At 30.3% G+C, this 12,895-nt stretch overlaps 1 protein-coding gene across 1 annotated transcript; it reads left to right on the top strand.

The window, feature by feature from the left end:
* Nucleotides 1–286: 286 nt before the first annotated feature.
* On the top strand, nt 287–12,824 carry LOC111037061 (RYamide receptor-like). The gene is made up of 6 exons (XM_022319420.1): nt 287–2,775; nt 5,767–6,042; nt 6,885–7,052; nt 8,039–8,248; nt 8,310–8,378; nt 12,052–12,824. Exons 1-6 carry the CDS (start codon nt 2,773–2,775, stop codon nt 12,304–12,306), a joined length of 981 nt encoding a protein of 326 aa, XP_022175112.1. The 5' UTR covers nt 287–2,772; the 3' UTR covers nt 12,307–12,824.
* The last annotated feature ends 71 nt before the right edge of the window (nt 12,825–12,895 follow it).

The following is a 12,895-nucleotide window of genomic DNA, read 5'->3' as shown; positions in this document are numbered from 1 at the left end:
GGTTATTACATGATACCAAAAAGTAACGTCTAATAAACAATGCGATTTTTATCAACACGACACGACAGTGGAAATAGAAAGGCGCGGGACTGCGGAATACAAAGCCATAATATTAGCCAATGCAAAGTTTTATATTTCATCACTATTGTCAGATTATGAAATTTTTTAGGGAGTAAAAAAAATATTCCATGAGGTACGACTCTACAGTGCAGCAATTTAAATTCTAATCAACTATTTCCAAATTTATTGTTTTTTATAGGTATGAGTTAAGCACATCTGCAGGTTCCCGTCACTTTATAGTCAAACAGCTACCCCGTGTGAATAAGGCGGTGTGCCAGGTGAATCGTTGTATACAATTAGATTTCTTTCAAATGATAATTGTTGACGTGCGTTTGAAATGAAAACGATTTATTGAGTTAAGGGCTAAAGAGCTTAACCTATGTATAGTATATTTTATTTTTCTGTGATTTATTGTTTATATTGTATGTGTATTGTACCGATACTAAGATTCACCTTATACGAGCTTTATATAGGCAATAAATTAAAATTATTTTGTTTTTTTTTTTATATTGAGATAATTCGTAGGTAAAATACTTAATATTTTACAGTAATTAAGTTATGAGCGCAGAAATCAAATTTAAATGTACAATGTAATTTCATCGAGTTTTTTATAATGGCGTAAGTAGATTGTCAATTAGACTTATTGTTTTCAAGTTATGGCCATTTAAAGTTGTATCATTTATCGTAGTACTTACATCCAAGGTGTATGAATACTAGTTCACGGCTACGTCGTCTGTCATGTGTTTTGACTGTAATACCTACAGGTTCAGACTTCAGACTCGGGTTAAGATTATTAACAGGGGCTGTAAAAATACATCTTAATATCTTGTTCAAATTGGGAAAAATATTTTTATTCATTTCTGTTATCCAATATCCAATACGTTTTTAGCATTCTATTGCCAGCACAAGAAATTCAGATTAAATCCTTAATATTGGATACAGATCATTCCGGAAGGGGATATATTTATCGTATTTTCAAAGTCTTCTGATGAATGTTTATTACTCAAAGGTACACTCAAGAGATTAAATAATGGTTCAACAGTAGCAACGAGTTTTATTCTTTCAATTGTTCGGAAGTTAATGTCGTCAGAGTGCGCATGCCGAACTTGGTAAAACATTGTATAATAAAATTCTTTGTACGCTGAATGCCGATTTATATTCCTGCTTGTTATGTTTTTCTCCGTGTACACAATTATAGTACACAATGCATATACATAGTGTAATATTCCAATAATCACATACCATATCAATATGGCAGTTAATTATAATGAAATAAAACAATAAAAAAAAAAAACCTAGAAACTATTATTTTTGCCGACTTGGTTCGTTAAATTTCCGATTAGGAAATCTAATTACCAAGTTCGGTGGGGTCTCACAATGTATCCCGCAACACCGGCCCTGTCTGTAATCTTAGACGAGCTCCCCGGGACACCAAAAATGTAGTCACTTTAACTATTAAGTAATCTGTTAATCTTAAATCGGGGACAATTTGTGATACATAGATATTAATTATTCAATTATTGTTAATTTTCGAGAAATAAGAAGGTCAGTCGATAGTAAATCATCAACGTAGCGTTGTTTATAATTGTTGAAATATAATTTAGACGAGTACATATTTCCGGTTTTATCGATGATATTACATTATTGTAAAATGTGTAATGGTTTAACATAAAACAATAATTATAATAATATTGAATACGACAATTATAATAATTGATTTTTTTTCGAGTTAACAAAATGGTGTTGGGTATTCAAATAAAAATAAATCGTAGGTTTATTGTAATTAAACAAATCAAGTATTTATCTTGACTTTTTTTATAATTGGCGGAGATTAAAATAGGAATAAATTCATCTAACGAGCGGTAATTATATTGTGATATTTTTTTAATTTATTATTCGCATATTTGACCTATCTATTAAAAATAAAAATTGATAGAGGTGGTAAAAAGTGGGGATATTTAGTGAAAGACTATATTACTATACGATTATGTTCATTTCATTAAAAATAAATAATAATGTTAACAATATTTAATCTATTATGATCTGCTAATATTGCGAATAATACCTACTCGCAAGACAGCAGGCAACTTCAAAAGCGGACCGTGAACGAACATAAGCATTGATGACTTCTGCATATCAACGAATGAAGGAAAAATTAAATTACTTACATTGTACACGAATCTACAATTAATATAGTCAATAATATATGTCTCGGTGTGTGAAGAAGCGGAAAATGGTCTTGGTCGATCCACTCAGAATCATAACATAAGGTACGAGCCGGGAATGACAAGATTTGATATCGTTCGGTTCGGCACAAATAAAGCACCTTGGTGATGGTGCTTTATGGCACATATAATATGTAAATATGATGGTCATGAATGAGAATAACTCGAGATTTGTGTGACCATACGGTTGTGGACAGTGAATAAGTGTCAATAGATTCTGATAAAGTAATAAATAACAATATAAATAACGTGCTACATTGTTATCATTAATAATAATTAGTGGAAATTTAAATAATAGTTTTCTCTCTCGTTATCCGCGTCGCACACACTATTCGCCGATCCGCGAGCGCAAATATTACATAATAATTATTACAAAACCATTCCGTTTGTCGTTGTATTTGATTTGATCGGTGTCTGCCGTTCGAGTGTACCGGTACACATATAACATACAAGATTGTTGTTTCTCTACGTTGATTGTTACTTCAAAATGGTAAGTAATCATGAAAATTAATACATATATCATTTCACCGTTAGGTAGGTATTGTGTAATATAATACATTAAGTTTGATATTAATTATATTATCTAAATAATTTGCATTATAAGTCTACATTAAATATATAATTATTAAAGTAATGACAAAATAAGAAATTAATATAATATAAACTATACAGCGAGAGATAAAGCATAGAAAAAAAGCATAACATTTTAATTTATTTTGAATTAAGATGTAAGTCAATATGTTATAAGTATACGTATATTATTGAGTTTATGGTGAAAATAATTTATTCTAGGTATTAGGAATCTGCGTGTGGCAGAGGATATCGTTGTAGAAAACTATTACAGATGGTTATAATTTGTATACAGTCTGTTGTAGTTAAATATGAATTAAATTAAAATGCGTTGTACATTGAATTGTATGAACTAAATATTAAAATATTTTATAAGCACCAATAAGCCTGTACCAGTGAATAAATTACACTTTCAATAAATGCGACAAACTATGAATGGATCGAAATAGTAGAATAAAAACGAAAAATCATACTGCGTAGTGCATATATTCTTCATAATATCCATGTCAAGAAAATACGTGTATTAATAATGTGTCGTAGATAAAATATTTATAAATTAGATTAGCTTGAGTAATGAAAAAGTTAATCATATTGAACGCTACGAAATACGTTATCGTTTATATGGTTTAATTTATGTATACAACTTGAATTTTCAACATAAGACGGTACTCCATTTTTCAGTCAATTTCTTTGTACTTTTTTGTGTATATAATTAGAAAATCTATACTTAACTTTAATTTTTATTAAAGATTAAATCTATATTATTATTTTTGTGTTTTTTTTAAACACTTATTGTGGAGACATTTTCATATTTCGAATCAGAATGTTTTTTTGCACACATTTATGTTAAATATTGGATTTTCAATTTATTTTTATTAATCATAAGTATTTTAAATTTAGATGAGCAGAGTATTGGAACATAAATAATTAGCCACGTAGTGGAATCTTTCAGTTTCCATAAAAAACTTTAAATGTTATGTGATATAATAATATATTAAAATATTATGAGTTTTCACGATATACATAAAGTTATCACGGTGACTTAAAGTTTCTATTATACTAATTGAATTTTAATTGTTATTGCTGTAATACTATTACTTAAAAAAATAATTTCTTATACAGATAAAGTCAATTAAATGTTTGGGTTATTATTGTACCTAGAAGTTTACGTACCAACCTAATTTATATCCTGCTCCATTTGTATGATAATATTTTATTTACAATGGATTGTCAGAAAAAATCTTTTTTAAACTATTCATCCAAATTGCAAACAGTAGGTAAATGGAAGACTCAATATTAAAATAATAATAAACTAATAGTTTAACATCTTTTTTTCGATACCGTTTGAAATGCATCCCAAAAATGCTCAATATTGATCGAAAATGTACTAAACTTAAATGTTTTTGTACGAATTTTGTAGGGATTTTAAAAGTACATTAAACCTTACGCATACTATGTATATGTGTACTACCCACCGGTATTATGTAGTAAAGGCTCGATGCTAATGTTCATAACCGTAAGAAGTATTAAATTCATAATTAGCTATTATCAGTATTCATTCACAAAAATTGATTATGATGAAAAAATATTATTTCTATTCGTATATTTTATTTAATAACCATTAAATATTGTTAAACAACTGTATCAAAACTGAAATATCACGTCCAATTTTCAACTGCCACATCGATGTTATATATATAGGGTGATCCAACAAGTATGCTCACCCTCTTTTTTCTTTAATATTGAAGTTTTTAAAAATCTGGTTTTTGGAATCTTTAAATATACTCAAAGACCATATTTTCATATTCTTGAGATTCTTTGTACCACTTAAGTACCACTTAAGGAATGTCCCGTAGCGATATATATATTTTTTTTTTTCAAATGGGAACCACACTTTTTTACTGTAAATTATTTAGCGAATATTTTTTTTTGTGAATTTTGATATATTGAAATCAAAATTCGAACGAGTAGTTTTCTAGTAATTACACATTTTGTGCTAAGGATAATATAGTTTATAATAGGGAAGAAGGATATGCTTATACAGTATACGTTGTTATCTATAGTCTATAAACACAATTTAAAAAATATGACATTTTATATTTATTTAGTCAAACACTTAGGTAAATACCAAGTAAAATCCTTCTTGATGTATTTAGTTATTTTTCTTATTTCATGTGTAGAACTGTATAATCATATCCCCATTATGGACTATTTTCCTTAGTACAAATTGTTCAATAACTAGGAAACTACTCGTTCCAATTTTGATTTCGATACATCAAAATTCTCAAAAAAATTATCTGCTAAATAATTTAAACAAAAAAAGTGGGGTTCTCATTTGAAAAAAAAGGTTCGTATCGCCACAGGACACTCCTTAAGTGGCACAAAAAAATCTCAAGAATATGAAAATATGGTCTGAGTATATTTAAAGATTCCAAAAATCAGATTTTGAAAAACTTCATTATTAAAGAAAAAAATTGGGGTGAGCATACTTGTTGGATCATCCTGTATATATATATACACTTCTATTGCTATATCATGTTACCTGAAAGATATTTTGTTTAATTTAAGAAAAATATTTTCAAAAACGGCAATCTCATACCGTTTAAAAGTAACATTAATCACAATTTATTTTATCTATATGATGCCCAACTAATCTAATATATTTATTTAAAAAATATGTACTCTTGATCGAATCTGTATAATATACCTAGATGGGATACTGAACTATTGAATTCTAGCTAGCAGCTCAAACCAAAAAAAAATTGCGTTGGCTTTATTATTTGAGTATCAAATTCTAGTAAATAGTTAATATTATTATGTTAACATAATATGATATACCTAATAGACTTATAACGTCATATTCAAATGGTCAACGAGAATATATTTAAATTGGTTGTTGTACGATTTATAGATTTCGATGGGGTTCCATACGTTGGTCTACCTAATGTATACTGCAGTGTTCATCGTGTCACTGGTCGGCAACGGGCTAGTATGCTATGTGGTCATGTCCTCGACGCAAATGCAATCGGCGACCAACATGTTCATCGTGAACATGGCCGTCGGTGACCTGGTCATGACTCTGTTCTGCGTTCCCTTCCCGTTTGTCACCTCGTTCCTGTTGCAGTATTGGCCGCTGGAAAACTACGTGTGCCAAACCTTCACATTCGGCAAAATCGTTGCCGTGTTGGTAAGTCACATTTGCTGGCGGGAGGTAAATATAGAAGTATCGTATTACCAGGGATTTTATAATATTTTTTTGTGAAGAACAACAGAATCTCCAAAAAAAATATTCAGTTCTGAGTGCGGTTTGCGGTTTATGACAATTTGTTACCTATTGACCGTGTTAATGTGACTAAAAAGGGGCGATTCCATTGAATAGTAGAACAATTAGTGTAATTTTGTGAAAAAACGTATTTTGAACGTATATTTTTTTGAATTTTATAAGATTTTTTTCAACAACATTATTTTAGTAGCTTTAAAGAACACCATTAGTTATGTTGATATTCAGATTTTAGGTTAGGTTTAGGTTAGGTTAGGATTTTAAGTTTGTGTAACACGGCGCATCGTATAAGCAAAATAGGCACATTACTGCGTTGGGGTAACACATTTCAGTAAATCACGTCTGATATTGTGAAATACTGAAATGTTGGATGAATGTATGATATCAGTGGTAAAATATCAACGCTTGAAATCGTTTAATACGTAGACACATAGTTGTATAATATATATAATTTTATCTTCGACTATAAATTGTACGAGATTGTCGGCATTGTAGGTTAAATGTTCACAATTTAATTTTTGTTCGGAAGTTTTGTCTTTTTCGGGTAACAGTGCGTATGTGTTAAATGTTGTTTTCAAAACTAAGTAAACAAATAAAAGTATACATTTTTGGATTGTTTACGAAAATATTGAAAATATAAAATATAATGCAAATTGGTATATTAAAACGTTTTAAATTTTTGCCATATACATACTTGGGGATTTGTTCGAATATTAAAAATATGAATTGCATTGTCATGTTTCGTACAGGTGAGTGCATATACTTTGGTGGCCATCAGCGTCAACAGGTATATAGCGATTATGTGGCCATTGAAACAAAGAACTAGAAAGCACCAGGCTAAATACATAATAGCATTAGTTTGGATAATGTCTGTCATTACATCGTTTCCTTTTTTACTCGCTACTTCGTTAGATCAGGTAATATTTATTTTTAAATAGTTAATTATTTTGTTCATTCATTATATTTTCTTTTTTCTAGAATATAAAAATGCATGTTATTATTTTATAACATCGACTTTAATTTATTCAAATTAATTACGAAAATAGTATTTAATATTTAAATTTGTCTTCTAACACGCAAGGGTTTTTTTGATTTTGAGTAATAATGCTGTTGATTGGTTTCTGTCATTTTCGACTTATAATATAAAATATAGCTAAAATTTGAAACAAAAATATTAAATTAATCAAATTATACTACTTAGTATCTACTTAGATACAAAAATGTATTTAATGCAAAAAATATTTAACATGTTTTAAGTATAAAGTCATAAGTACAAAGTCTTATCATAAATTAAAAGTAATGAATATTTGAATAATTTATAGACTATAGAAAAACTTAAGTTACAACACTTATAAATAACTGTATTCCAATTCACTCTTACACTTCTCAATCTGTTTTTATCTCTTTAAATCAGAGCCCTACTTAGGAGGTTTGCGGCCGGGGCTAATTTTTTGGTTTGGCCCTTTAACCTAAATTATAAATTCAGTTCGTTTTTTAATATTCAATTAAACGTTTTACTGTTATTAAATGTACTACAGTCCAATCAAAAAGAATCATTAAAGGTCATAACTCACAAATTGTGATTACACCTAGATAATGAATTCCTATTGCTAACTCTGAAATTTAATCAGAAATTTTTAATTTTTAATTAAAAAATAATTTTTCTACCTATATTATTTGTATACAAGTATAACTTTAAAATATTTATTTAATATTAAATTAAATTAAATTTCTTACTTTTATTTTTTTATATATGTTTTACGTAAGCTTTAACTTGAATACATGTGTATAATATTATGTCTTGATTCGTGATAGTATGAAAGTATCAATTTTATGTACCTACTAAATACCTATGTACAATATTAAAGTTTATTAACTATAGTCGGTTTTTATTACTCGTTAGAGATACGACATTTACTTTTGCTCCGACAAATGGCCAAGTGAATACTTCCGGCGTCTCTTTAATGCAGCATTATTTATACTGCAATGTTGTATTCCATTTGCCGTCCTGTTGTTTACTAATGTTCACATTGGGATTGTCGTGTGGGGTAAAATACCTCCTGGCGAGGCACAAAACTCCAGAGACATTAAGATGGCCAAGTCAATAAGAAAAGTAACGTTTTATAAAATATTAAGATCGTCAAAATATGTCACCTTTTTTTCGATGTCCATAGATGATAAAAATGATGTCAACCGTGGTCATAGCATTCATCGTTTGTTGGCTGCCATATGATATCCTTTTGGTAAGTGCTCCTTATTTTTTACTTTTATTGTAAACATTACCTCACAGACACTCGCATCACATTAACTATTTAAATAAACTTAAAAATTAAAACGATAAATTATCAAACATCACTCACCAACAGACATGTGCTTATGTAAATGTTGATGAAAGTACGGTTTAATTAATTTATCAATCCTCTGAGGAATATTTTATGCTACATGCTCCAAACAATGTCTGGACCAATTTAATAAATATAAACAAATTATTGTTGAAAAGTGTCATTTAATTATCCAAACAATACATTTTTAAATTAAAAACATGGTTTGAATAAATTAAAGTCAAATATATAACTATTAATTAATATTGACAAAAAAACAATTTTTTTCTCCAATAAATGATATGTAATATAACAACATGGTCCACTAAGTTATTATGAATAAATTGAATAATGGTCTTTATGACACTTATGTAAGGCAGAATAAATTAAAAGCATAATTTTTCTTACGTATTGTACAGTTTTTTTGCAATTTTTTAACTATTTAAAATGTAGATACTCGTATTTAAATTAAAAATAATTTTATTAAAATGTATTATGGATTTATATTCATGTAGACACTTATAATACGTAGTATTTATTTGATTTCTCGATCGATTTTCTCAACCATGAACTATGTGCGATTTGCATTCGGTAATAATATAATTAAATCCATACTTTCGGGTGACTCGTCCGTCGCTGAATATGTTATGGTGATTGGCAAGGCGGTACCTACTATAACCATCATCAATTATTATAGTAAATCGTTTAAAAAATTTAGGTCGACATTATTATCGTAAACGTTTTCTATATTTCGATATACCGTTCCCATACACAATGTGTGCGCTTACTAGTTGCCTATCCTAACCGAGGTTACACATATAGGTCGATCATTTTTATTCGAATTTTCTCCCCACCATAACGTATAATATGATTCCTCCTAATTTTTTTTTGTAAATAAAAAAGGTTTTAGTCCTATTATAGTTGCTTCCTAATGTTAGGTAGAAATGGTAAAAGTGATTTAAATATTTGTTAGCTCCTAAAATAGAATTTACTCCTAAAGATTAATTGAGATTTGTACTTTTGAAGTAGTAATGTATGCCTCTTGTACGCATTGTTAGTTGTTACATTGATAATATACATGAGTGATTAGAGATATATATTTTATTTGGATTTAATTTTACATTGATCTTATACTATTATTACTTGTTTATAATTTAAGAGATTTTACTGTAAATCTTACTCGTCCTTTTATTAAACAAGTTGCTTTAAATAATATAATAATCATAACACAGCAAATTATTTACATTAATTTATTTATTTGCATGGTATTGTTATATTTTAACTAAGCTTATGAACCACATTCAACCATTACTTAATTCTCCATGTAGGGAAGCAACTCATTAGTAGGTACATTCATTTATTTATAATTTACTGGCAGAGCCCTAAAAATACAAAATAGTATATCACAAAAAGCAGATTAAAATAAGACGAAAATAAAATTATTAAATTAGAGAGGCAGGATTGTTCTCATCGGCTCATTTTTCATATATTTACTTTTGAGCAGGTTAGGTTAGTAACAACCTGTAACCTTGTAACAACTAACAACTTCTATACTTTTTTGTAGTATTCTTTGATTTAATAATTTAGTATTGATTCGAACTTATAATTGTCTAAACCAGTGGTTCCCAACCTTTTTGGTACTACGGACCACTATGAGAACTTTCGATACGTCACGGACCACCTCAATTGTATACCTTATTTTTCTTACAAATAAAAATCAATTTTTTTTCACATATTTTAGAATTTTGATTATTATTATATGTATAAGAGGCTTTTAATAACATGGGTTTCACTATGTAATATAAATTTATAAATAAACGACGTATTATACACGATTGTCAATAATTAGTGTTATGCCTCCAAGGAAAATGAAATTATTAAAAATTTTTTACATTTTGTAAGTATGGCTCGCGGACCACCTGACAATGTCTCGCAGACCACTAGTGGTCCGCGGACCATAGGTTGGGAACCTATGGTCTAAACCGTTACTATATATCAATGGTATGTGAATTTATAAAAATACAATTTTATGAGGTGTATTTTCAATAAAATATTTTAAACAGTACGTTTCATATTTAATACAAATCGATAGTCGCACAATCACGTGAGGTGGTAATTAAAAAAAAAATGAATCAACTATTCATTGATCGAGTTTATTAAGTTAATATTTTTTTCTCTTTTAAAACTTTTAAAGTAAACATGTTGTTTGTTAATAGTCCATTTACTTATAGATTAAAGTTTTTACGAAGTTCTTAACGTTGACTTAACTCAACGGCTAGGTAAATCAGGTTAATTTTCTTGCCCTGCACATTTTTGGTTTTGAATAATTTAAATGCGAAAAATGACTACAGAGGCAACTATAAATTGTGTATACACAATAGAATTTTTGATTTTTCGTTACTTTTTCTTCAAATATGATGTGGTTGTTTGCCACTCTTTTCTTGCGAAAGACCCATTTTTACCTCAAAAGCGTTCGTGATAGATTTTTAGCTTAGACTTCTTTCATTCTCAACACGAGGACTATTCGTGAAATCCATACTCCATGCCCTCGACTCTTTGAAGCTTACCAATGCTTCATTCCCATTTAAATGGGTGTCTGGAAGTTCGAGACCTTCTTGCAAGAGCTCTTCTTAGAAATTATAATTCCTTGTCTTTGTACTAGCAAACAGATTCCTGTCTGGAATATACTTACTTCTCCATAGTTACACCACTTTTGTACTGCCGTAACCACCCCGAACGGCCAGAACAGAATATCATAACCCCCAATGAATTGTGTGTTTTTAAATTTATACGATACGTTTACCCGGTATTATAATAATAAATTGTTATAGATTTACATTTAAATTGAATTTCACCTCTTTGCAGCTATACTGCCATCTGCCATCCGTGTCCCTATAATAATAAATACCTAAATAAAACAATGGCTGGATGCAATTTGTAAAATGTCGGGAGGCAATTATGCGCTATTATCATCATATTGAGGCCTGGTGTGGCTCGGTGTTTAGCCTCAGTCACTAGCGTGTTCTGAGTTCAAGTATCGACCGGAGTCGCTGGTTCTCGGATGGGTGACCACCCGGGTTTTTAGTCTTCGCTCCACGTACACATGTTCCTTCGTAACCTCCCTACGAAAATGCCTATAGTCATAGTGGCCGATGCTTAAGAGGACGTTACCCATGCATTTGTTGTTTTTGTCTTATGCGCGTATGGCATTGCAATTTTTTATTGACTAGTTTCAATGGTATGCTGTTAGTTTTGTTGTTAGAGTGAATTTATCTATTATCAAACTTTTAAGTATGAATATTGTCTGTGCCCAAGCTGCGGTTTTTATTCAATATTTTAATTTTCAAGCGAGATATGAGCATTTTAATTTTGTAATATATCATGCTTGAATATTGAAATATCGAAACAATCGCCAACCTAAAAGTTTGATACCAGCAGGTCAATTTACTCTATTATCAAAACCAATAGCTCACTTTTGGAATGTTGTACGAGACAACAAACGCATGTGGGTAGGGTCCTCTTAAGGTCGTTTGAAAACGAAATTTAATTTAAAAAAATCATATCATCATAATATGGTATCGACCCAATGTCGCAGGTGTTGAGGGCGTATGGGATGTCGCTGCGAGCGTGGAGCAACCAGCCGTACGTGTGGTTCGCGTTCCACTGGCTGGCCATATCGCACACCTGTTACAACCCTCTGATCTACTTCTGCATGAACACCCGGTACCGGGCCGGTTTCGTGTCGGCCCTGCGCAACGTGCCGGGACTCGGTTACGTGCAGGCCAGACGCGACGGCGACGAGGTGCCGGACGCCGAACGGCTGCGCGCGCCGTCCGAGGTTTTCGTCTGACAGTTTTTGGACGCGCGTCTCTGCCGATTTTCGTATCGAATAATATACTACTTAGTACCTATCAATGTTATGACGTCACAAGTTTTCCGAGTACGTGAAAGACTCCAAAGTTCGGCGTAAAAGATATTACTTCCATGGACCTTGAAGTCTACGGATATTGCCATATGAGTGTCGCGTGTACCTGTTTGCAACGCTCAAAAAACCAAAATGCTGTATATTTTTAAAAATTTTTTTTTATAAATAAATTGTCGTGTATCGTTGTGTCTAATGAACTGTTCAGGAGCTGGGAATAATAAAGTGTATATACTTCAAAAGTGTTTAAGACTTACCCGAGCTCCGCGACACTGCAGCTTTGTGGGATCGTAATTTTTATTGATATAATAATAATAATTATTGTTAAATAACTATAAGTTGTACTTTAGAAATTAATTACTATGCACATCATCATCAACACTGTATTCGTTTATATTAGCATACACCCGGTCACATTGACGGGTATCAGGCAATCAGTGGCGAAACGAACCTAAAATAAGCAAACTAAAATTGACCCACCACCGACCCATCCACATTCCAACAATTTATAATAAAT

This window comes from Myzus persicae, unplaced genomic scaffold, assembly GCF_001856785.1.
Source record: "Myzus persicae strain clone G006 unplaced genomic scaffold, MPER_G0061.0, whole genome shotgun sequence".
Taxonomy (NCBI): domain Eukaryota; kingdom Metazoa; phylum Arthropoda; class Insecta; order Hemiptera; family Aphididae; genus Myzus; species Myzus persicae.
The sequence above is the reverse complement of the archived record's forward strand: the minus strand, read 5'-3'. Positions and strand labels throughout refer to the sequence as shown.